General features: G+C 46.3%; 1 protein-coding gene across 1 annotated transcript in view; it reads right to left on the bottom strand.

The window, feature by feature from the left end:
* Positions 1 to 27,755, bottom strand: part of LOC124594300 — a 59,726-nt gene that overhangs the window by 11,929 nt on the left and 20,042 nt on the right. The window contains exons 2-3 of the mRNA XM_047132663.1: positions 3,722 to 4,073; positions 3,176 to 3,610 (exon numbers count right to left, since the gene is read on the bottom strand). Coding sequence (XP_046988619.1) covers positions 3,176 to 3,610; positions 3,722 to 4,054 — 768 coding nt within the window. The 5' untranslated portion in view covers positions 4,055 to 4,073. The remainder of the gene's footprint in view (positions 1 to 3,175; positions 3,611 to 3,721; positions 4,074 to 27,755) is intronic.

Genomic DNA, 27,755 nt, shown 5'->3' with positions numbered 1-27,755 from the left:
TGAACAAGCACATTTTCAAAACAATAAATGTGGTCAGATACCACCGAGGGTTTTGCTGAACTGGAGGGAGGGAGGTCTTAGAGGGGTGTTTTTCTGTTTTATGCATGCATGTAATCACGTCACAGGAGGGTATGGAACAGAAGCACTGAAAAAGCATAGAGCAGAGGGAAAGTTCGCTGCATCGGATCATATTCAGATTTCGTCGAATGGTTTTGAACGGTCCCTAGTGGTTCCACGCCCTGCACCAGAGAAAAAACTCCGATCACACTGCACCCCAAGGGGTGATATCATGTTTCATGAGACTTGTAGCGTATTACTATCTTTACGACTTTTCTCACAGAGCCATATACGTTATCTCGCATTTGTAGCTACTTCTCTCACACAAATAATGATAAAAATTCAGAAATTCAGGGTCGCCACCAGCCCAAGCCCTTCCTAACCATTTAAAAAAAACGGAGCTGGAAAATTATTTGTTTAATTACCTTAATAACTTCATTACAAGTACGTAAATTTATTTAAGTAGCCAGATAAGCAGCACTGCATGTCGTGCATGAAGCAACTTGATTAATTCAGGATTGGAAATCGGAGTAAGTGGGTAAGAACAACAATACAGAATTTATCTTTCACGTAGATTATTAATTATATCTAAGTATTTGGTTGCACATCCCAACTACACATAACTGGTGCCTGACTAGAAATATTTAAGTAAGAATTGCGTGAGAATGTAACAGAGCACAATTTAATTACAGCAAGAAGAAACACAGAAAACGGGAGAGGGAGACAATGATACTATCATCTCCTCTTCATTCATACCATAAAAATATCTCAGTGAGATTCGCATTACGATTCTACGCATGCAGTATTCTGGACAGAGGTTTAACCAATGCACGAGGTTGTGCGATAATTATTCAACATACTAACTGCGTCTGCTGCTTGCAAACGGCCGAACTAGAGCACGTGGTGCATTCCGAATCAAACTGTTGCGCTGCTTTGTAGAAAGCGCACGAAAGAACAGATATTCTTGCAGAAATTATAGCTCATTAAACAATCAGTTAAAATAAAGCGTATTGCGCTGCCGTGGTGGGCCAGAAGGGGCATTGATTAGCAAACACGTGGCCAAAATCGATACACAAAGACAAAAGCAACTTCCACAAAAAATAAGATTAAAAATCATACTCGCTTCGACACAGTACTACACTCACGTACGGTTGAAGTGATCCTAACCAGCTTTTCCTAATCAGTTTTACCGTTTGAAATTCTACTTCATCGTTGTTCAAAATGAACAAAGTAACTTCCGCACTTTTAACTCAAACATCCAAAAATCGCCTATTTAAAGCAATATAATCATGGCACTTTACACGCTTCAATTAAGCTGAAGTATTTCAACAGGTAAACATAACGAAGTCCTAATTCAACCTGCTTCTCATCACCTGAAACTCCCCTTAAGAGCTACGATCCGTACTCACCAAGCATTCACCGAAGTGTGCTCCTTTCTCTTTCGAGATTACCTAGCTCCCCGTGCAGCGGAAGCTACCAGAGGGGTAGCCCTCCGTCACCAACCTCACACACAAAAAACAGCCTTCGACTAAGATGGGTAAACCTCTCTGTTCAGGTATTGGAAACCTATATTAGCCATCCTGTGCTCTCCTTCGAACTAGAAGCAACATCGTCTGTTCCCAGCAGACGATAACCAACTCAGCGTTTCCCACAAAACAAAACCGAAACCCCACATTAAAACACACATATATTATTCAACAGGAGTTATTTGAGTGCTCAGTCTTTCTGGAAGAGTTCATGAATTGAGTTAAAATCAGGTAGTGAAGTGAGTAAGTTGTACCGAATTCGACAAGCGTCTTATGAAACGACTCCACAGAGACGTTTCAGACTGCTGTTCCGAGATGTCTATCAAGTCAGATGAATCGCACAGGAGACATCAAGAGTGCCAAAGGCTGTCTACAACGTCGTCCTTTTGTTTATTGCGCAGCAAACTGTCATTTTCTACCCTGAAATGTATGGGGGTGAACACCCCAAGGAAAGGCGTTGTTTCAGTGACGCTCTTTATGCCATGCCACCGCCTAAAGGCCCTTTCGTGTCGAGTCTGAGCGGCGGTATGTCTCAGCCACTCATAAGGAAACCGCATGATTTCAACTCTGGACATCGCGATCCACCGCGCGGGCGCGAAAATAAGGGTTGAAATGTTGGTAAGAGAAGCTGTGACGAAATTCCCATCTAGTAACACGTCCACGGTGGCACTTGGCAGTATTCTGGCGAAATTTGGTGTCAAAATCACATAATTAAGTCAACTTATACCTCAAATGAACTTCTGAACTCTAGCCTTTTTTCCGTAAATGTCGAGACCTTGGCGTTTGAAGTATCACCGAGCCGGACGGTGACGCTGCAGCGCGCCAAGCTTTTGCACCAGTAGCCGGCCGTTGTGGCCGAGCGGTTCTAGGACCTTCGGTCTGGAACCGCGTGACCTCTACGGTAGCAGGATGGAATCCTGCCTCGGGCATGGCTGTGTGTGATGTCCTTAGGTCAGTTAGGTTTAAGTAGTTCTAATTCAAGGGGACTGTTGACCTCAGATGTTAAGTCCCATAGTGCTCAGAGCCATTTGAACCATTTTTTGCACCAGTACAGAGGAAGGTTATAAACGGGTACCTTTGAGTCAAATTATATGCTTAAGCGTTGGAATGGGAAACATTTACGGGGTTTCGAAAAGTGATCTTGTAATTTTGATGGACAGTGTATATTTGTAGAGTGAGATTTTCACTGTGCAGCGGAGTGTGCGCTGATATGAAACTTCCCGGCAGATTAAAACTGTGTGCTGGACCGAGACTCGAACTCGGGACCTTTGCCTTTCGCGGGCAAGTGCTCTACCAACTGAGCTACCCAAGCACGACTCACGCCCCGTCCTCACAGGCAAAGGTCCCGAGTTCGAGTCTCGGTCCGTCACACAGCTTTAATCTGCCAGGAAGTTTCAGTGTATATCTGACTTTCTGTAATGTGGGCGGTATCTCATAACCTCACTTTTGTTGTTCGCTACTGGTCTACGAAAACTGACGTCCTGTTGGTGTTTTCACTCGTGTGAACACGGTTGCATACCGTCCTGTTGACGTTTAGTCATTGTGTTACCGTCCCGCTAAGCTAGAAGAGTAGGCAGTGCGGTACCACTTGCCTGGAAGTCGAGTAGGCGGACGTCGGTGGGCTGCTGGCCCGAGTAGCGGAAGAGGAAGTTGTTCTTCCAGACGTCGCCGTGCAGCAACACCTGCAGCGCCGGCGGGCCGCTGCCGTCCAGCTGCCTGAGGCGGCCCACGATGCGCTCGGCCGCCGCCTCGTACCTGTCGGCTAGGGCGCCCCGTCCGCTGGCGGCGAGGGCGGCGGAGAGGGCGAGCGCGTGACGCGGCACGATGCTGGCCAACTGGTCGCAGGCCTGGCGGCTCGTCAGCGGCGACCGCAAGAACAGCGCGTCCGTCCGCAGCGGGGGCGAGTCCTCCAGCAGGCGCGCGGAGGCGGCGTGGAGGCGCGCCAGAGCGCGCAGGCCCAGCGAGCAGTGCGCGCGGTCCAGCCCCGCGCCGGGTGGCTGCGTGCGGAAGCCGCTGGCGCGCAAGTCCTCCAGCAGCAGCCAGGCGGGCCGGCCGTCGCCCCCGGTCGCCGCCCCCAGGGTGCGCGGCGCCAGCGGCCGCCACTCGCCGCCGCCGCCCCCCTCCGCCGCCCGCAGCGCCTCCTCAGCCCGCGGCAGCAGCTCCTGGTAGACGCGCGCCTCGCGCTCGAACACCTGTGCCTCCTCGGCCAGGTCGGCCATGGGCCCCGCACCCAGCCCCACCTTGAGCACCAGACTGCGCGCCTCCGCCGCGCCGCCGCCGGCCAGCCGCACCTCGCACGACAGCCGCAGCAGCGAGCTCATGAAGTTGGCCCCCGGCTTCACCGCCGGCTCCACCCTCACACACGACACCTCTGCTACCTGCTTGCCCTCCGCTTCACTGAGCGCTTTCTTTACGAATTTCTCGTTCACCCAGGCCGGCGTGACCACAGCGTTCTTTTCTGATGAAGACATGATGATTCGTCACGAATACCTAAAGCACAAGAAGGGAGATGGTTGGCTAGCTATTTCCCACGTTCCGTCCATCGTAACTACGATTTTTCAGTGGGGTGTGGAACGACTACGTTTGGCAGTTATAATGTACATCCTCAGTATGGTAACACTTTCACCATTTGCGTGATTTAATAATTTTTTGAAACGTAAATGTAATGAAATAGCGCTCTGGTTACCTAACTTTAAGTGACAATCACTCTTGACTGCAATTCTTTTTATTAAAAGTTAAAATCACGTGTCAGTGGTAACCCATTTCGATCATACGCAGATCATCTTCAGATCATGTCTCTGGAACGCAAAATAATAACCCTCCTTACAGGGTAACAGTTATCAAAAATGTTCAAATGTGTGTGAAATCTTATGGGACTTCACTGCTAAGGTCATCAGTCGCTAAGCTTACACACTACTTAACCTAAATTATCCCAAGGACAAACACACACACCCATGCCCAAAGGAGGACTCGAAATTCCGCCGGGACCAGCCGCACAGTCCATGACTGCAGCGCCCAGACCGCTCGGCTAATCCCGCGGGGCTAAAAGTTGTCAAATTTATACAATGCATATACTCACCAGGGGACGTCATGACGGATATACTTCAAACTTTGTTCACCCTTAGTTGGTCATTAAAACAACATAATGTGCAAGTAGTAAAGTGCACTACTGCGGCAATTCCGAGAAAATCGCAAGGGAAGGTTCATATGTCTGGTGTATCTATGCGTAGGCTACAGACATTAATGGTGGTCTAGTGGTGCCGACAGGGTAGCTCAGAGTGTTCGGTCAGAGGGTTAGCAGCCCTCTGTAACAAAAAAAACAGAGTCAATGCAATGACGACTGACTTGAACAAACGTCATGGGACGTCCACCCCGAATACATAAAACGATCCATCACGAGCAAAATGAGATCAAACTAAATAAAAGAAAGTGGTTAGCGTTCGAGCTTCCGAAGACGAACATATGTAAGGCGGTGGGTCGACTCCAGCTAAAAACTCCATTTTTGTAATATAAGTGTAAGTTCTGTGACTGCACCTACACTAATACTTCTTGCTACTTTAGCAACGCCGCGCGGGATTAGCCGAACGGTCAACGGACGGTGCAGACGTCCCACCTGACTACCTTGCCGCCGAACAGGCTCCCACACCGGACGCTGAGGAGACCAGTACATCTTCACAACACCTGTTTGACAATTTCATTGTACCCACCGACGCCTTCGAACCAGGTCGACGCTCCTCCTTGCCGTCGTCCGACACTGAGGAACACGTGCGCAAACAACGCTCGCCACGTAGGCGCAAACGCCGTCGCCGTTCACCCACGGGCTCTCAGAGCGTTGCCACCCGCGACGACGAAGACGACACCCAAGCAGCCGACATTTCCACGCAGAGGTCGGCGGACAACTTCCACGATGAACAAGACGTTTCGCAGGACGGGATCACTATGGAGGTCGCCACGCACAATGTAACGATCGGTGCGCCGGTTGAGACGCCTGTCTCCCCGCCGACAACTCCAGATCTCTCTCACCACGACGCAATTCCCATGGACATTGGACAGACCCGCGGCACAGGAGCATGTGCCGACGACATTGAGGAAGGTACGCCCCCCTCCTCCGGATGAGTTGCCTCCGCCGGACGAGGCTGCTTGTTAACAACAAAGCGAGGCACTGCAGCTGATGGGACGGGACTTCCTGTCGGTGCCCTTCTCTTACTTCCCTTGGTGATGGTAGATGCGCGTCCACCACCACTGAAACAAACGTACCGGTTTGCCACACTGAACATCAACATGATTGGCACTGCACCTAAGCTGCAACTCCTATGTGACATGCTTCGGGCCTCTGACGTCGACGTCGCCCTTCTTCAGGAAGTACGCGTTGCCACACTACCACCAGTCTACGGCTACGACTCATACACGTCCACATGTGATCAATCAGGGCGTGGAGTGGCTTTCTACATACGCGAAGGAATCCCACTCACGGACACGACAATCCTTCCCTGTGGAAGAGGCATGGCTGTTACCATCTTCGACACGCGCGTCATCAATATCTACGCTCCGTCTGGCTCCACGAACCGTCGGCAGCGGTCCACTTTCTTCGGACATGACGTGGCGCCCCTGTTTTCTGGACGCTATGATCGCCTTATCATGGGAGGCGATTTCAACTGTGTCCTCCATCCGCAGGACCAAGTGCCTGGTTATTCGCCATGCCCGGCGCTGCTCACCTTAATCGAAGATTTTCATCTAGTGGACGTTTGGGAGAAAATTCATGGCAATGCCCCTGGTTTTACCCATTATACAGCACATTCTGCGAGCAGACTGGACCGGTTTTATGTCTCTGCTCACCTCGGCAATGAAGTCGCCCAAGCTGAACGATGGCCCCTTGCATTTTCGGACCATTGCGCCGTCATTTGCTCCCTGGCTCTGCCACCTCAGTCAGTGTGGCGCAGCAGAGGTTACTGGAAGCTTAATACCTCCCTCCTTAATGATCCACACTGCCGACAATGTATTGCCACTACATGGGCGTCTTGCGAAAGACGCCTTCCGCAGTGCACATCCACGTTCCATTGGTGGCTCAAATGTGCCAAATCTGCGATCAGAAAGGGCTTCATACAATGTGGCAAGGAAGCAGCAGCATGGCATCGAGACACCACAAATTTTCACTACGCCATCCTCCGTGAGCTCGATGCGCTCCCTCCATCACCTGACACCCACAGGGAACGACAACGTACTAAAGCTCGTCTCCTCTCTCTTCAACGTGTACGACTGCATGGTGTCGTGGTGCGTTCCCGACGACAAGACCTCCTCCACGACGAAACCCCACCCACAATCCATGCCGCATCCGACCATAGTCGTCGACGTCGGCTTTTCGACCCCAACATCACGACCTCCGATGGTGTTCACCACACAACACAGGCGGCAGTCGTGTCTGCCTTTGATGAACATTATCGCCAATTTTATGATGATGAGCCGATGGCGACGCCCATTCCTGTTGATCTCCGTCCTTCCCCTGATCGGACCCTCACCGTAGCGGAGTCAACGTCCATGATGTCTGCAATCACCGCAGAAGAGGTGGTAGATGCGATCAACAAAGGGGACAAGAACAAATCACCCGGACCAGATGGTCTCCCAGTGGAGTTTTAACGGGCGTTCACCACGTTAATGCTTCCTCGCTGGACGGAAATGATTCAGGAACTCTTTACTCTGTCCTTCCCGATTCCACCTGAATTCGTCACTGGCATTCTTCTACCTGTGCCTAAACCGAAGGGAGGGTCTCATGTCTCTGCATATCGCCCCCTTACACTACTGAATGCAGACTATAAAATCTATGCACGCCTCTTAGCAGCGCGCATACGCACCGTCTTACCTACGGTCCTTTCACCTGAGCAGACTGCACGTGGTTGTGGGGCCACCTTAAAAACAGCCCTAGGAGAATGCCGTGACCTCATCGCACTGGCGTCGGTTTGTCGCCTTCGTGCAGCACTGGTATCCGTCGATTTCACGAGTGCCTTTGATCGCGTTCGACACCCATTCCTCCTCATGGTGGCGACACGTATGGGGTTCCCATTGCTTTTTGTCGATGCCATTCGCCGGTTACTACTCCCCGCGGTCTCGATGGTACAAGTCAATGGGAGGCTTGTAGGACCGATTCCTATACGCCGCTCTGTGCGTCAAGGATGCCCTATGTCTACTTTACTATATGCCATTGCACTTGAGCCCCTAGACTGCAGGGCCGCACTTTGCGTGGCCACACCTTTCACTGTAGGGCTTATGCGGACGATCTCCACTTTCTCACCCGCTCCTCCACGGAACTCAATGACGCCATCTAATGGATCCACCAGTATGGACGTCTTTCTGGTAGCATTGTTAATGTCCGTAAATCGACTATGATGCACATTGGACGCGGCCTCCCGGCTATGGTGCCGACCTCACTCCCAGTCAGTGCCACCCTTCGTTACTTGGGTATCGAATTTACGAGCTCCACACACCGCACAGTGGCCCTGGCTTACCGGCGGCTTTTGCAGTCGATTCGGCACCATGTCCGCGGTCAAGTGCACCGTAACTTAAACCAACTCCAACGTGTGTCCTATGTCAACATCTATGTCGCCCCTAAACTGGTACACGTCGCCCAGATCCTCCCAATGCCGTTACTCCTTGGCCGCCGCATCCAATCAGCCTTTGGATATTTCGTGTCAGCAGGGGCACTTTTCAAAGTCCGCTACAACACTCTAACACTGCCTCCTGCAAAAGGTGGCCTCGGACTGATCAACGTGCGGGCACGCTCTTCTGCACTCTTTGTCCACACACTGTTGCGGCACTGGCAGGGGCCAGTCCCGTCCTTAACACGCAATCTCTTAGATATCCTCCGACCAGCTTCTCTCGATCCACCGATCAATGTGGCACCTATTTCTCCATTATTGTACTACGTCGCCAATTGTTTCATAGCACTCAGCTACGTTCGGGCCGATCTTCCAGTCACCCGTCCTCCCCGTAAAAAAGATTATTATCGTTTGTTTATGCTGTCCAACCCTTGCGACCCCATGGTGCTACAGCATCCTGACATTAACTGGCGCACGGTTTGGGGTGTGTGCATGCACCCTTTTTATCGTCGTCTGTGTCTGCACTCTGGTATGTTATAGTCTATGGAAAATTCCCGACTAATAGTCGACTTTATCGCATGGGACTGGCCACCTCCCCACTCTGCCCTGACTGTCAGCTCGAAGACACCGACGAGCACCGTCTTACGTGCCACTTAAAACGAAACGTATGGTTCCTCATGCACCCTTTTTACCGTCGTCTGTGTCTGCACTCTGGTATGTTATAGTCTATGGAAAATTCTCGACTAATAGTCGAGTTTATCGCATGGGACTGGCCACCTCCCCACTCTGTCCTGACTGTCAGCTCGAAGACACCGACGAGCACCGTCTTACGTGCCCCCTCAAACAAAACGTATGGTTCCTCATCCAACGAATCGTGGGCTTTTACCTCCGTGCCCCGCCAACGACAGTAACCCCGGATTTCCTGTTGTTGCCCCAGACATTTCACTACCCTCTTGCTAAGCACCATACCCTAATCTGGTTTCGAGGACAGGCTTTAGAATATCTCTTTCAGAGTGGTCCGCATACAGTCCTTGACTTCTGGTACAAAGTTGTGACCGCGCATAGCACCCTCACCTGAAAACCATCTTACCGACAAACTTTTGCCGGTTTTCTCCGCAGCGTCTTCCTTGACCCCCCTCAAAGTTGGGGTGTACCATGCCTACCTGTCACATGATGCAACACCCGTATCCACGTTCTCATGCATCGACCAAAATCAAACACAAATTTGTTTTTTTTTTTTTTAAAAAAAAGGAAGAAGACAGAATATGTAATATTTTGTTGTATTTAATGTTTTTCTTTTTTAATATTTTTTTTGTTTAACTAACAGTCATTTGTATATTTTTAAATGGTACCTTGAAGAACTCTTGCATAGTGAATATATATGTACTTTAGTTTGTTCAATACAAATTTTTTAACAAAAACAAAAACAAAAAAAGAACAAAAAAAAAGGAAAACAGGATATGTTCTATTTTGTTGTATTTAATGTTATTCTAATAATTTGTTTACCTAACACTCATTTGTATATGTTTAACTGGTACCTTGAAGAACTTTTGCTTTGTGTATATATATATATATGTACTCTCCGTTTGTTCAATAAAAAAAAAGAAAGAAAAGGGGGTGGACAAAAGTATGGGAACACAAAAAAAAAGCGGTCTGGCGCTGCAGTCGTGGACTGTGCGGTTGGTCCCGGCGGAGGTTCGACTCCTCCCTCGGGCATGGGTGCGTGTGTTTGTCCTAAGGATAATTTACGTAGTGTGTAAGCTTAGGGACTGATGACCTTAGCAGTTAAGTCCCATAAGATTTCACACACATTTGAACATTTTACTTTAGCAGCGTCTCACCACTACGCAGATTAACTGCCAAATGGGGCCTGCCTCTGTGTCTGCTGCTTGAAGCGTCGATGTGCGAACTAGTTCCGGGTACCTTACCAGAGTGAATGTATAATGGATTTCGCAAATCACGACAGGCATACGTTTTCAGCAAAACTAAGTGTGTCTTCATTTATTTATCGATAGTTATAAATATGTTTGTCCTAATACTAAAAATAGCAAGTAGTCAAAAACATGAAATGGACTAAAACTTTACGCAAATACATGTGTTTTTTTAATTATACTGCATCTCAAACGTCATAAATTAAATGATATGGCCAATGACGAAACAAATATAGATTAAAAATTAAGACTAAGCGGGACTTGAACTGTCACCTCTTACACGTTTGTCTAACATACCTCGAAGATTACCACTCGACCACCGTGAACTTTAACGTGCAGCACGTACGCACAGATACTTCAATTACATAAAAGACATATAAAAATTCTCTTGCGATTTTCTCGGAATTGTCGAAGTAGTTCAGCTTATCAGATTATTTTTGTTTTGATGGCGTTCTAATTGTACAAAGTTTGAAATAAATCTGTCGTAGCCTCCCCATGCCAATAAAATATGGAGACAAGAACACAGTAGGATATAGAGGGCTTTCTCACCATTAGTTGTCGACCAGAGACGATGAGCGGAACGATGACGTGTGTCGCAAGGACACCTCCAGCAACTGATAAGCAGCACCAAAACGCTACGCGTTATAAAGCGGAAGCTCCGCCCCTGGCCTTCTGCATAACGTCATCGGGAACCAATAGCTTAACATAAGATCGTAACGTATGTGAAAACTTAAAACATCAATCGAGATGCAAATAGAATAGTAATTATTCTTACGGCAAACTTACGTTTCTGTAATCTTTCATATTGTTCTTATTTTCTATCTCGATTGATATTTACGTTTTGACGTATGTTGCCATTGTACGTTAAGCGCTATTGGCTCCCGATGAGATCATTCAACAGGTGAGAGGCGGAGCTTCCCCTTCATAACGCGTAGCTCTTTTTTTCCTTTTCTCTCCTTTTTTGACGCTATTCAGCAATTGCCTGAGGAAGGGCTCTATTTAAGCACGACTCCCGCTGTTCGAACAGTTTAACTCACACTTCGAGAAATCTCGGGTTCTTTTCGATCTTTTGACCGGCCTGCCATCTAGTGGGTTTTGTTGGTTTATCACAACGATCTGTCTTAACGTTTTTAATCTACTATGCATTTTAAAAACGAAAAATAACTGAAACACTGACTGAAATATCTTCTAGGGTGCAGGTCATCCGTAACAAACGCAGCTAATAAATAATATCTTTCCTTAAAATGCAGCATAAATGTTTATACATCAAACGTACCAAATACTGTATGGGAACTCGTAAATTTGATCAAACACAATAGGAGTTTATGCATTGGTAGGATTCAATGCTATTTTCTCCACTGTTTCACCCAGTCTCCAGTTATGAAGAGTCATAGCTTACTGTTGTGTCTAGTTCGTAGTATTCCTGCGTATTCCTTGCACACCCGCCGAGCGAATCAAAAGTCATGTGATTGTTCGAACAAGCTCGATACTGTATCGAATGCAGCGGCGTATCACGAAGCTATTCGAACGCGATATCGTTTGCACAGCCCTAGCCGGAGGTATCTGGCGACATTTGTCAGCGCACCGCTTGTCACCTATGCTCACCATGCTCACCACATAATGGTACATAGCTCCTTCTCTTTCATTATGATCGCGCATCCATGATATATTCTGTACATTGACTGCATAATTTTGGCGTCTGTTAACCTCTAAGGAGAATTACATTTTTGCATTGCAGAGACATGATCTGACGATGATCCAGATCTGATCGAAACCGTCTACCATTGGCACGCGATTTTAATTTGACAAAATGGCAATCAGGATTGATTATTATATTAGATTTAGATGATTACCTTAAGTTTTTTTTCAAACTTCCTAAATATTACACAATGAATTTTTGTCCCAATTTTCCTAGCCGGACGAAGAGTTAGAAATGGGCAGATGGGGTATCAAACTATACAGCGTGAGATATAGTTTTTCAAAGTTTTGCGAAACTGCTTGGACGTAATTAGGGTAATTCGGAAAAACTTAATGAGTGATGCTACGGTCGCAGGTTCGAATCCTGCCTCGGGCATGGGTGTGTGTGATGTTCTTAGGTTAGTTAGGTTTAAGTAGTTCTAAGTTCTAGGGGACTTATGACCTAAGATGTTGAGTCCCATAGTGCTCAGAGCCATTAATGAGTGACTTGAGTAAAAATATAAATATTTCACAAATATCAGCTGGTAACAATCTAAATGAAGTATCAAAAAGTTCATTTCTTCAAAGGGAAGTTATTTTCGCATCAGACATTTCACTGGTGTGATATCGTCAATAAAAAATTTTGGAACTACAAGCTTTGAAGAAAAAGGTCAATTATTCTGTGACACCATTTGCATAAAAGTAAGAAATAAAACAAATTAGAGAATCATTTGATGCGTTTTGAAGGATGCTCGAAACCCTGTACAGAAAATGAAGTGCCCATTGAGAATTTAAAGTTCAATGTTTTAAGTCGGAACCTCAGAATTTTAAAGAGTGGCAGAGGATATTTGTTTGGTGGATTATATAGACCGTGTAGTCTCATTTGCTATTCATAATTTCGAGCATCATACAAAGCAGCATCAAGAAGAAGAAGAAGAAGAAGAACTCCGTCCGAACAGGCCTTGGAAGGCAAAACGGTACCGACCGGCCTCCGTGTCATCCTCAGCCCACAGGCGTCACTGGATGCAAATTCCTTTAATTTTTTTACATATGTAAGGTTAGTGGGTAAGAGTTGCGTGAAAATCGACAGGTGACGGAATCGAATTCCTGTCGGCCCATGGAAATTTTCGCTCTTCTATTTATCTAGCCTTTACCTCTCAATTACACGTGGTTCGGATTCCACGTTAAGCTGCCTGTGCTAGATCAGGGACCGGCAAACCGTCTAAGTCGTGTCCAACTGAAACGCTTGCTAGACGCATTCAGCTGCACGCACTATTAAATATGTTTAAACACACACACACACATTATATTGCTACACATTCGGTAGTTGTGCTATCTTGTAGAACGAGATTTAAAGCATATATGATTTCACTAAAACTATTTTTAGTTGTTAATCGCATATGTAGGGTGTTCCATAGGTAGTGACCAGGTCAAATACCTCACGAAATAAGCATCAAACGAAGAAACTTCAAAGAACGAAACTCGTCTAGCGTGAAGGAGGAAACCAGATGGCGCTATAGGTGCGTGGTCGCGCGGTTCCAGACTGAAGCGCCTAGAACCGCTCGGCCACACCGACCGGCTGGGTGTAGTACTTGAGTGTTGTTTCACTGAGCAGGTCCATTGTATCCGTAAATACCAATATGCCACATACATTCACCCATGCAGAACATGCAGACATGCTGTTTGTGTACAAATACTGTAAACGCAGTACCCGTGGAGCTGTGACAGAAGACCACAGACGTTTCTCTGATCGATGAACCCCCTGTGTCAGGGTATATCCCAAGTTTTTCAGCATTATATCAATCCAGAACACTACCCAGTGCACACGCAACATCAGAACGTGAAGCCGACCGGTCAGCCGAGGAAAGAGAAGACATTATTGCACTGGTACAACAAAATGGTTCAAATGGCTCTGAGCACTATGGGACTTAACATCTATGGTCATCAGTCCCCTAGAACTTAGAACTACTTAAACCTAACTAAACTAAGGACGTCGCACAACACCCAGTCATCACGCACTGGTACAACAGAGACCCGCCACCGACACACGGCGCATTGGCGTCAGCTCGATATGCCACAAACACGACTGTGGCGTACGTTACATTCCGAGGGCTTGCACCCGTTCTATGTGCAACCTACGCAACATCTGCATGCAGGTGACTCTGTAAGAAGACAACAATTTTGCGAACGATTGGCTGTACAAAGAGGCGTCGTGCAGTGCACTTTATTTACAGATGAGGCTACATTTGTATGCAATGGTATCATGAACACCAGCATTGTTCATACAGGGGCGATGGAGAATCCACATAACACCAGGCAATCAACATGTCAAGTAAGGTTCTCAGTGAACGTCTGGTGTGATTTGATTGATACCCTGGTGTTATCAGGTGACGTTATGACGTGGTAGAATACTAGGTCGACTGGAGGCTGGTCAAACACAGCAGGTCGTAGCACGGGCCCTTCGTGTGCCACAAAGTGTGATCTCAAGATTATGGCAACGATTCCAGCAGACAATAAACGTGTCCAGGCGCTACAGTACGGGGCGTCCACAGTGTGCAACAGCACAAGATGACCGATATCTCACCATCAGTGCCCGCAAACGGCCACGGAGTACTGCAGGTAGCCTTGCCCGGGACCTTACTGCAGCCACTGGAACAGTTGTCTCCAGACACACAGTCTACAGACGACTGAACAAACATGGTTTATTCGCCCGGAGACCTGCAAGGTGCATTCCACTGGCCCCTTGTCACAGGAGAGCCCGTAAAGCTTGGTGTCAAGAACACAGTGCATGCTCATTGAAACAGGGGTCCCAGGTTATGTTCACGGACTTGTCCAGGTATAGTCTGAACAGTGATTCTCGTCGGGTTTTCATCTGGCGTGAACCAGAAACCAGATACCAATCCCTTAATGTACTAGAAAGTGACCTGTATGGTGGTCAGGGTTTAATGGTGTGGGGTGGCATTATGATTGGTGCACGTACACACTTGCATGTCTTTGACAGAGGAACTGTAACAGGTCAGGTGTACCGGGACGTCATTTTGTACCAGTATGTCCGCCTTTTCAAGGGTGCAGTGGGTCCCACCTTCCTCCTGATGGATGATAACGCACGGCCCCACGGAGCTGCCATCGTGGAGGAGTACCTTGAAACAGAAGATGTCAGATGAATGAAGTGGGTTGCTTGTTGTCCAAACCTAAACCCCATCGAGCACGTCTGGGATGCTCTCGGTCGACGTATCGCTGCACGTCTTCAAACCCCTAGGACATTTCAGGAGCTCAGACATGCACTGGTGCCAGAATGGGAGGCTATACCCTAGCAGCTGCTCGACCACCTGATCCAGAGTATGCCAACCCGTTGGGCGACCTGTGTACTTGTGCATGGTGATCTTATCCCATACTGATGTCGGGGTACATGCGCAGGAAACAGTGGCGTTTTGTAGTACATGTGTTTCGGGACGGTTTTCTCAACTTTTCATCAATACCGTGGACTTACAGATCTGTGTCGTGTGTGTTCCCTATGTGCCTAAGCTGTTAGCTCCAGTTTTTTGTAGTGCCATGTGTGTGGCACCACATTCTGCGATTATCCTTCATTTATGAGCATGAGTGTAGGAGGGTTGTCTGTGTTGCACCACGGACGCGCTGCACTCTTGACTTTCAACAGGAAGTCTTTCGTCGTGTAGAGGAGAACCCGAGGGCACGTACTGCCCATGAAATGTGCTCCTGCAGCACACGGGTCAGAGCTCACTGAGTCAGTTATGTGACTACGTGAAGCGGGAGATTTGAAAGTGATCCGATCCTCAGACTGATTCTACATCCAAACGGTACATTTCCGAATATCTGTTTCTTATCAAAACTTCATCTACAGCCCCTAAGAAGCTGCAATATCACCCTATATATTCACTATTATCACTGAACACGGTGACGCTTGAACAGCACCGAATGACAGTCAAAGAACACACTGCATTTGACTATTAACTTTCTTACACAGTTCTGACTAATGATACTAACTCGGTGCCCCGATATTAATTATTATGTTGCTGTTATCAGACTCGGCTATCAAAGACTAGGACTGAGCGGCGCTGCGTTCTGACATAAGCAGACTTCCCGCAACGACGGCGTACGGAACCTCTGGAGACGTGTCTTCGTCGACGTCTCTCATTCGTGATTGCGTCTGGCAACGACTGTCCTTACCTCGTAGTTCCGTCGTGAGGTACCAACTTTACCTAAATTCGGATGACACCACACATCTGAAATCTGATATCTCGCAAAAAAAAAGATCCATTTGTTGATAACAGCACATAAAGCTTCAATTCTTCAACGGGCCAAACAGCATAGCAATTGGACAGTAATAGACCGGACATTTACAGTTAGTGCTACGAATCACCATTCTGGCGCTTTCCAAATGATGTAAAGGGTGTCGAAGGTGTAGTTCAGTCTAGACAAGTTTTTCGTACCATGACTTGGGGCCACTCGTTCAGATCACCTGAACTTGACTAGAGTTTTATTTCACGAATGCTGGTGGACAAGTGGCGGGCTTCCTACTGCACGCTCATGGAGAGTAGGCTGTCTGACAAGATGACAATAGCAGTGCTCACAGAGCTTACTCGCTTTTCTTGACTGGAACGCTAAATGGCCAGATATAGATTCCATAGAAAGTATCGCGGACTGCTTGAAACAGTGGGTGAAATTTATCAGTTAACATATAAACAATTTGGTATATCTGGGGGGATCTAAATTATGAAAAAGTGATTACATCTGGGAACGAAAAGCCTGAAGAAATGTGTGGCCCTTCATACTCGGTCGAAAAGACGCTATTACCAAGGCTACACGTGTTTTTGAGGCGCGTTAGCATCAGGTTCCCTGGACAAAATTTTCTTATGCAGCGTGCGTATTTGCGTCTTTGAATCACTAGGAAGCTGTTACGCATTTTTATGAGCTAGCACATCACTTGTTTCTGTGTCACACCTGAGTGATGGATTGAGTAAGACTCTTCACCTTCTAGAAGAGTTACTGTTATTTTCAAATTTCGATTGAGTGTTCACAGCAAACGCACACGAATACAGGCACAAGCAGACAAACGACAAGCCGAGTTAAACACTAAATTTAGCCAAGAAGGGCAAATGAAAAGGAAATTGTTTCCAGTGTGGTTGGAACAATTTTGGTTATTGACACTTTTGCAGGAAGACATTTCTGCAGAGCTTGGGATAAGCGACATTCCGCAGATAGTCTATAAGTTGGCTAAGCCAACTAATATCAAAGAAAATGTCCTGGTTGTTGACACAGACTTAAGAAATGTTCAAATGTTTCTGAATTCGTAAGGGACCAAACTACTGAGTTCATCGATCCCTAGACTTATGCACTACTTAAACTAACTTATGCCAAGAACAACACACACACCTATGCCCGAGGGAGGACTCGAACCTCCGACGGGAGGGGCCGCTCACTCCGTGACATGGCGCCTCAAACCACGTGGGCCCCTCCGCGCGGCGACACAGACTTAGATGGAGGTCTACGTTAGGTTGAAATGTTTGTGAGTTACCGAAGCCAACGAATCTTAAAGCAAAAGCTACCTTAAGTGTCTTGTGCCCCATGTCAACATATTCAGTCTCCGCAAAAGTGTCAGCCTGCACGTGTCACAAATTCGTTTTAAACATGCCATTCGTTTAAAGAGCAGATTCCAAGATTGGTTCAATTAAATGTTAAGCTTGGCTTCTCGTTTGTCAACTACCGTCTGTATTCATGTGTGTTGTATGTGATAAAGGACAGTTGTTTATCTGAGAGATTAAATTGTCAAGGTTTCCGCCATTCCAATACCGTTTAATATTCATTACAATGGTAGCGCTGAAGTTGTCTATTAGACGTTTCCAAATATACTCATATATTTTATGTCCAACACAAGACACGCACGCTCGACTCAATTGACTAATTGACTAATTGTTTATTCATAAAATTTTGATTATTTGAACAAACATCTTAAAATTACTTGGAGAATCTTCTACATGTCCAACACAAGACACGCACGCTCAACTGAATTGACTAATTGTTTATTCATAAAATTTTGATTATTTGAACAAACATCTTAAAATTACTTGGAGAATCTTCTACATTTAACACCAAATAAACATACACTTATTCCGTAATTCTTAGTTGGCATGAAAGGCTATTCTTGCTACTGCCAAGGCTAAAGTCACTTGCTAGACTATACAGGGTGGTCCATTGATCGGGACCGGGCCAAATATCTCAAGAAATAAGCGTCAAACGAAAAAAACTGCAAAGAAGGAAACTTGTCTAGCTTGATGGGGTAAACCAGATGGCGCTATGGTTGGCCCGCTAGATGGCGCTGCCATAGGTCAAACGGATATCAACCGCGTTTTTTAAAATAGGAACCTCCATTTTTTATCACATGTTCGTGTAGTATGTAAAGAAATATGAATGTTTTAGTTGGATCGCTTTTTTCCTTTTGTGACAGATGGCGCTGTAATAGTGACAAACATATGCTCACAGTTTCAGACGAACAGATGGTAACAGGTAGGTTTTTTAAATTAAAGTACAGAACGTAGATACGTTTGAACATTTTATTTCGGTTGTTCCAATGTGATACATGTACCTTCGCGAACTTATCATTTCTGAGAACGCATGCTGTTACAGCATGATTACCTGTAAATACCACACTAATGCAATAAATGCTCAAAATGATGTCCGTCAACCTCAATGCATTTGGCAGTACGTGTAAGGACATTCCTCTCAACAGCGAGTAGTTCGCCTTCCGTAATGTCAGCACATGCATTGACAATGCGACCACGCATGTTCGCATGTTGTCAGGCGTTGTTGGTGGATCACGATAGCAAATATCCTTCAACTTTCCCCACAGAAAGAAATCCGGGGACGTCAGATCCGGTGAACGTGCGGGCCAAGCCACCTGCCATGAAATATGCTATTCAATACCGCTTCAACCGCACACGAGCTATGTGCCGGACATGCGTCATGTTGGAAGCATATCGCCATTCTGTCATGCAGTGAAACATCGTGTAGTAATATCGGTAGAACATTACGTAGGAAATCAGCATACATTGCACTATTTAGATTGGCACCGATAAAATGGGGGCCAATTAGCCTTCCATAATGCCGCACCATACATTAATCCGCCAAGTTCGCTGATGTGCCACTGTCGCAGCCATCGTGGATTTTCCGTTGCCCAATAGTGCATATTATGCCGGCTTACGTTACCGCTGTTGGTGAATGGCGCTTCGTCGCTAAATAGAACGCGTACGAATAGTCTCTTATTGTCCCGTAATTTCTCTTGTGCCCAGTGTCAGAACTGTACACGACGTTCAAAGTCGTCGCCATGCAATTCCTGGTGCATAGAAATATGGTACGGGTGCAATAGATGTCGATGTAGCATTCTCAACACCGACGTTTTTGAGATTCCCGATTCTCGCTCAATTTGTCTGCTACCGATGTGCGGATTAGCCGAGACAGCAGCTAAAACTACTAGTTGGGCATCATCATTTGTTGCTGGTCGTGGCTGACGTTTCACATGTGGCTGAAAACTTTCTGTTCCCTTAAATCACGTAACTATCCGGAGAACGGTCCGGACACTTGGATAATGTCGTCCAGGATACCGGGCAGCATACATAGCACACGCCCGTTGGGCATTGTGATCACAATAGCCACACATCAACACGATATGGACCTTTTCCGCAATTGGTAAACGGTCTATTTTAACACGGGTAATGTATCACGAAGCAAATACCGTCCGCACTGGCGGAATGTTACGTGATACCACGTACTTATACGTATGTGAGTATTACAGCGCCATTATCAGAAAGCGAAGAAAGTGGTCCAATTAAAACATTCATATTTCTCTACGTTCTACACGAATATGTAATAAAAATGAGGGTTCATCTAGCGGGCCAACCATAGCGACATCTGGTTTCCCCCTTCAAGCTAGACAAGTTTCTTTCTTTGAAGTTTTTTCGTTTGACGCTTATTTCGTGAGATATTTGGCCCGGTCACGATCAATGGACCACCCTGTATAGAGGGCTGTGAGCGATCAAACGGGGCTGCGTGTGTTTATTGATGACACAGCTCGTCTGTTTCACGAAAATCAGATCAATCTTCGCCATTCCAGGAATGTATGAAGTAACTAGCTCAATTTTCTCATAGGTTATAGATATTAATTTGGAGCATTAATACATACCTCAGTAATTCTGCTTCTTTGTACAGTAATGGGACGATATATTCCAGAAGTCTTCATAGAATGTAGAAAACATTCATGTGTTACACGTCAAAGCCATCTTAAAATGTTATGTTGAAAAGTTCTTTGCGCTATTTCATGTTTTTCATTGTCAGAACAATAATTGCGTTAACTGCGTTTCGGTACCGATTTCTTACGATTTTACCGTAATTTCCACTCTGATAAAATCATTCTAAAGTTAAAAATTTGTTTCTGAAAATCCTAGGTTCACATGAAAACGTAGATCTAGTTAGATTCGTGCGACACATGTGTTCCACTTTACCGATTTTCGAGCCTGGGCCAACTCTGAATCCAGCGACGTTACGCGAGTGTGCGTTGGCGGCGTAGGCTACGGAGGCGGGTACAGCTGTGGAGAGTTTATATAAAGAAACACCAAGGGCCGTGGGTGGACGCTCTAACAAGAGCTCCGAGGAACCGCTCCAAGGTTTCTTAGGATAAGGAGCAAGAGAGATTCTCAGACTCAGTTCCAAGAGAACTGCTGCATCAGTCACTTTACCTGAGAATCTTTTTTCAAAAATTATGATTGGGACTGCCGGTTTCGGTCAAACAGCAGACCATTACCGCTGCCCTCGTTATTCTTTTCCTTGTTGAGGGCCTGTTCCTTGAACGAAACTGGTAGTTTCAATAAAGCGAAATACCTATTGTGCCAGATCATGATTTAAGAAAAAAAAAAGAAATTCGAAAACTTCCGGACAGAGACGATGATACTCTTCGAGTCGGTACATCGTAGCTGATGTAAGACCTTGTCATTCATAACAACTGCTACGTTCGCTTGCTAGATCTGAGCATGAAGATCCCTGAGAACACACAGATTGACACCAGCACTAATGTTAGACGCTGAAGGTCTCCGTACGCGAGGCTTCCGACTGCGCCGGCAAGTAATACTAAGCTTCTTATATCGTCGTCCTCTTAGTAAGAGGATAAATTGGCTTTTATGAAGATCACGCTGCGCGTTGAGAACAGAGCGCTAATGTATTTCTAACTGTGACAGTGCTGATGCAAGAGCAACGCCAACGTTATCGGTATCCAGAGAGATCAGTTGCAAATAGCCCATACAGCCTGAATACTGAGGCTTTACGAAGTGTTACACCTGCCAGCTGTACTGCGTTAGGAGCCCCATTTGTGTTAGCTGTACTGGCGATCAGCATTCGTGGTGGTTTGACGCGGAACGGCATTACCTCCAGGCAGTCGCGATCATTTGTTGTCTGTGCAGGTTTTCCAATCCCTCTTTGTTTTTTCTTCCATTTTGTTAAACCTCTAGGGCTCCCTCTAACATCACAGAAGTTATTTCCTGATGCCTTAGCAAGTGTACGGCCATCCCGTCCCCTATTCCTGGTGGATTTACCACGTATTTCTTTTCGCGTCGTTGCTCTGGAAACCCCTCCTTATTTCTTACCTTATTAGCCCACAAAATTTTCAGCATATGTAAAACAATATCTGAAAAGTCTTGATTCTCCTGTTGTTAGATTTTCCCACAGCCCATATAGCTAAATACAGTGTATGTATGTGAACAACTTGCAAAATGTGCATTATCAGAATGAATTTGTCATAGATATCACGAGGCACTGCAGTCACCAAGACCGTAACTTCTAGCAGCACATAGTCCAGATAATGTTCCTGTAACACCTCCATCTGATGGTGACCCTGCAGTGGTTTGAACGTAAGTGATACAAAAAATAAGTTGTATTAAAATTAGAAAAAAAAGACTGGTTATATCCACATAAATCGGCAACTGTTATTGCGTAAGTTTCTCTCAGACCGTCTACAGATTAGGTTTGCTCACCTTAGACTTATACGAAGTGCGACAATAAAGTAATGAGACTGATTTTCTTTGCAAAATGTGGCAACCCTACAGGCTTGTGTAGGCACAATATCTTCGACCTTGGTCTATAAGCTGCTTCTACTCCAAGCGGCACATCGATGAAACTGCTCAATCGTGAGTTGTGCTGTAATAAGTTAACACGTGTTTGTGCCTCTCGTCACGGAAATGAACCGCATAATACTGCGCAACGGTATGCCATTTCTTTTTGCGTTAAATTGGGTGAAAACTCGACGACAACTTACAGTAAGCCTCAGAAGGCTTTTGGACAGGAGGTTATGTCGTGAGCTCAAGTTTTTCGTTTAGTGAAAGCAGAACGGATACTGAAGATGAAGACCGCAGTGGACGACCATCAACCTCACGGACAGATGTCATCTTGGACAGGGTGCGTGAACTCGTACGATCTGATCGAAGATTATCAAAAATGGTTCAAATGGCTCTGAGCACTATGGGATTAAACTGCTATGGTCATCAGTCCCATAGAACTTAGAACTACTTAAACCTAACTAACCTAAGGACAGCACACAACACCCAGCCATCACGAGGCAGAGGAAATCCCTGACCCCGCCGGGAATCGAACCCGGGAACCCGGGCGTGGGAAGCGAGAACGCTACCGCACGACCGAAGATTATCCGTGAAATGATTGCAGAAGAACTGAACATCAATCGAGGAATGGTTCGTCTAATAATAACTGAAGATCTTGGTATGAGAAAGATTTGGGTTCTGCATCATCATAATGCGCCATCCCATACTGCTCTGTTAGTACAGCAATTTTTAACCTCAAAACAAACTGAAGTACTACCACAGCCACTTTATTCACCAGATATCGCTCCGTGCGACTTTTTTATATCTGCAAGGGTCAAAATGGCGGTCAAGGGACACCATTTTCAAACAACACAAGATGTCCAAAAAGCTGTGATGAGGGTCTTGGAGGATATTACAGAAGATGAGTTCCAGAACTGTTACCATCAATGGCAGAAGCGCTGCAAAATGTTTGTGCAATCAGAAGGGAACTACTTTGGAGGAGACAAAACTAAACTTGACTAAAACGGTAAGCAACATTTCTTTCACATCAGTCTCCTTACTTTATTGTCGCACCTTGTATGTGGTCCCTGTTGCCATGTGTTAGCTTCGTGAATCTTACATTCTGACAAGAAACAAAAATTGATCTTTGCTTTAAAAATGAGATCAGTGTTGTTTCTGTAGGAAGTCCTGAGAAACGACTCCATGTTAGGCATTTTGAGAACGTTCATGAACATGTAACTGAATAGCAAAATCTCAGAATGTCTTAAATACACTGTCGTGATTAAAGGCATGGGATAGCGATATGCACACATGCACATGCGCTAGTATAATGTATGCAAGGTATAAATGGGCAGTGGTTTGGCAGAGCTATCATTTGCACTCAGGTAATTTATATTAAAAGGTTTCCGTTCCAAGTGATAGGAATTGATAGACTCTGAACGCGGAATGGTAGTCGGAGCTAGATGCATGCGACATTCCATTTCGGAAATCGTTAGGAAATTCTCTAGTATCCTGGCTCGACACCTTTGAGAGCCGGAAGGCCAGAAGGCGGCGCCCTTATAACTTGGGAGCGCTGCTATCGTCGGCACGGCGCTATTCGCGGGCCACATCCAACGCGGCGGCGATCGGTGCTCACGGCGGTCCTATAAAGCCGGCAGCGCAGGGGCTCAGAACGTACCTTACCATCTGCACCCGTGCTGTCCGCCTCCCCCTACCCTCACCTACCTTGGCCTCACCATTGACAGTTACCTCACCTGGATCCCTCATCTCCGCTCTATCCAATCCAAAGCCCACAACCGCCTCCGACTCCTCAAACTCCTGCCTGGCTGGACATGAGGGTTGAACTCGTCTACCATCCTCCACACCTACAAATTCTTAATCCGTCCCATCCTCTGTTATGCCAGTCCCACCTAGATATCCACCCCCCCCCCCCCCAAATTCTGTAAGTCCCTCCAGAACCTTGAGCACCATGCACTCCGCCTCGCCTTCTGTATACGCCTCCCATTCCCCATGCGGGTCCTCTATGACCTGATTCCTTTTCCCCATCTGCTCCTATTCCTCGAACATGTCCGCATACTCTACACCTCCCGCCACTTTGATTCACTTCATCCCCTGGTTGCTCTTCTCCAACCCCGCCCTCTGCCTTCACTGTTGTGTCCCCCCCCCCCCCCGCCTACCCTCCATCTCACACCCTTCATCTCCTTTCCCAAGGTGGCTTCCATCAACTCCCCCTCCCAGATGATGCCCTTTCTCCTTCCATTTATCCCTCCTATCAACTCTGATCCTCAACTTCCCCTCCTTTCCTCTGTCCTTTGCCCAGGCTCCCTCTTCCCTCCCCCCCTTCCATCCTGTTTTTTCCCCACCCACCCTCACTCTGCATCCCTTCTCCTCCCTTCCCTCGAGTCTTGCATTCCCCTCCTCTGCCTTTCACCTCTTCCTCTCGCCTATGCCCAGCCCCCCCCCCCCCGCACCCCCCTTATGAGTCCTCGTCCTCTGTCGGCTCCTTTCCCCCCTCCCCCCTATTCATTTTTCCTCCCCTTCCCATTTTTCTTTCCCATCATCTGTCCAGGTTCCCCCCATCTGCCCTCAGCTGTGGTGTATCATATTTGTGCCAACTTTTTAGTGCAGTGTTGAAGTGATTGTGCAGTGTTCGCCGTCTTTCCAAAGTGTTGCGAACAGAAATCATGCTGTCGCTGTGTGTGATTTTTATATCTCTTACGAATAGAAACCAGACTGTCGCCGAGTTTTTTAATTGTCTGTCTATTATTTTACCTGTCTGCTTCCTGTGTTTTTTATTTGCATCGTCAACCCTTTGTTTTATGTTTTAAGTTCCAAAATTTCCCGCCATTGTACCATTTAAATCACCGATTTTATCGCCTGCTTTTATTATTTATTTATCTTCATTTTTTTAAAACAAATTCTGTAGGCTGTCGAGCGGCGTACTAAGCTGCTGCCAGCCCGCCCCCTTCGGGGGGAATCGAATCTCAATAAAGGAAAAGAAAAAGGCTCAGAACGCGGTCCAGTACCGACAGCGCTCGTGATGGTTTATCCATTCATCGTTGCTGTGGTCCCTGATAGTTGCTATGTCTTGGTATCCGGATTCGTTTTCCTCTCTGGTCTTGGTATTTCTTCGTGCGGCCTATGTTGTCAATAGTCCCTGTTGTGTGTGTCTGCGTTAAACCAACGATTCCACTTTCACGCCATAGGTCGGGCGGGCGGTGCGCTCCGGCCTCGTTCGATCACTAGAAACCCAGTTTTTCGAAATCCATAGCATCAATAACGTGCCGAGAACACCAAATGCAAGGCATTGCCTCTCACCATGGACAAAGCAGTGTCCGACGAGCAGTGGTGTTTGCGTTGACTTGCCAATGTTAACAGACAAGCAACACGGCGTGAAATACTACAGAAACAAGTTGGGCCGTGCGACGACCGCATCCATTAGGACAGTGCGGCGAAATCTGGAGTTAATGGGCTATGGCAATAAACGACCGAAGCGAGTGCCTTCGCTAACAACACGATATAACCTACAGCACCTCTCCTGCGCTCGTGATCATAACGGTTAAACCTTAGAAAACCGTGGCCTGATCAGATGAGTCCCGATGGTACGAGGTGATGGAAGGGTTCGAGTGTGGCAGAGGTCCTGCGAAGCCGTGGAACTGTCAACAAGCACTGTCCAAGCTGGTGGTGGCTCCATAATAGTGTGGGCTGTGTCTCCATCGAAGGAACTGGGTCCTGTACCCCAACTGCACCTGTCATTGACTGGAAGTGGTTATGTTCGCCTACTTTGAGACCATTTGCAGGCATTCGTGGACTTCAAGTTCCCAAACAACTATGTAATTTTTATGGATGACAATGCGCCATATCACCGGGTCACAATTGTTCGCAATTGGTTTGAAGAACACTCTAGATAATTTGACTGAATGATCTGGCCGCCCAGATCGCCTGACATGAAACTCATCGAACATTTATGAGACATAATCGAGAGGCCAGTTTGTGCACAAAATCTTGCACCGGCAACACTTTCACAATTTTGGACGGCTATAGACATGGCATGACTCAGTATTTCTGCACGAGACTTCCGACTGACTACTTGTTGAGTCCATGTCAAGTCGAGCTGCTGAACTACGAGGGGCAAGAGGAGATCATCTCGATACCAGGAGGTGTCCCATGGCTTTTGTTACCTCAGTATAAGCTGCTACACATAGGAGTTTAAAGACCGATTTCTTCATTGAAATTCGTTAATGGTTGCGATAGGTGTAGAGGGCTTGTTGCCAGTGGTGACTAATTCACTGCACGTGAGATAGACAGTGACATTACCTCATATTTACTCACTATGTGGAGATGTGCCTTAACGCAGCCTCTGAGTTAATATTCAAATTGTCCTTAGAGGATACCAGTTGCATCAGATACTTACATCTGATGACTGAAGGTTCATTCTTAAGCAGCCCAAATATAGAGAATTATTTAAACAGCTTCTCGAAATGACAGTTGACTTCTAAGACATTTACTTATAACAAAGATGTGAAAGAAATGAGTTCAAAGTGATGTCGCATTTTGGTAAATATTTTCATGAACGATTATTCTAAAATTAAAGATCAATCTCTATGTAAACAACAGTAAACGGAAATCAGTCATGTTTTCAGACTAAATGTAGATACCTGTGTATTATGTTTGAACCACCTGACATAAAAGCTGCATTTTTCACTTCAGATAAGGTTTCAAGGCTGCACTTGGAAGGTGAGTTATATGTAGTGTAATACTACTGCAAAATGTATATAGTTTTTATTACCCCTGCTAAACTTGTTTTCAGGGCAATGCAGTCTACATGAAATGCACCATATATGACGGTTTATACATCGTTCTGGAATCTGATACTGGAAATTTCACCATGAACTACTGGCACTTGTGCATGTGGGTAGCATTCAAGCTGTTACGTCACTAGAGAAAGTCTAAGTCTTCCTTTCATTTGGGCCTCAACTCGACCCGTCTGTACTCGCACCTGTAAGCAGCTCCAGACGTCAGCTGGAAAGATGTATGTTTATAAAACGCCGTTAAATATATTAAAATATTCATTCCTTGCGCCGGCCGGGGTGGCCGACCGGTTCTAGGCGCTACAGTCTGAAACCGCGCGACTGCTACGGTCGCAGGTACGAATCCTGCCTCGGGCATGGATGTGTGTGATGTCCTTAGGTTAGTTAGGTTTAAGTAGTTCTAAGTTCTAGGGGACTGACGACCTCAGAAGTTAAGTTCCATAGTGCTTAGAGCCATTTGAACCATTTCATTCCTTGCGTACTCATTAACAATTTATCGAGGTCTCTCCGTCCAACAAAATAAATTTGTAGTTCCTCAAGGATACGCAAGCGTTTTCCTTTACCAATTCTGCGCAGAATTTTTTAATTTTCATTCTCGTTAATAACACAACGTTTTTCTTTACTAAGGCGAAGTCTCACCGTCGATTTGTTGCTGTTGTACGTATGATCTTTGAAACAAACGTCAAAAGATAACTGTTTGCCGTATATATTGCCGGTGGTGAGCTGGAGCCGAGCTCGCGGCCGCAGACTGTATGTACCTGGCGCGCCAACGTCCGAGGGCTTCTCCGCCGTCATTTCCGGTGCGGTTCTCCACTTGCTACCTGCGACTGACGTTCGCTGCAGTACGGGAAGCCAGGATCCGTTTACCTTAAGGCTTTCCTCTTTCTTGTTGAAGCTGTTCACGTGTTTTTTATTTCTACAGCTTCTCTGAACAAGCGGGTGTTATAGTGTTTCTCTACAGCAAGAACTTCTGTTCAAATGGTTCAAATGGCTCTGAGCACTATGGGACTTAACATCTGTGGTCATCAGTCCCCTAGAACTTAGAACTACTTAAACCTAACTAACC

Source organism: Schistocerca americana, chromosome 2 (assembly GCF_021461395.2).
Source record: "Schistocerca americana isolate TAMUIC-IGC-003095 chromosome 2, iqSchAmer2.1, whole genome shotgun sequence".
Taxonomy (NCBI): Eukaryota; Metazoa; Arthropoda; class Insecta; order Orthoptera; family Acrididae; genus Schistocerca; species Schistocerca americana.
This window is presented reverse-complemented; position numbering and strand designations above follow the sequence as displayed.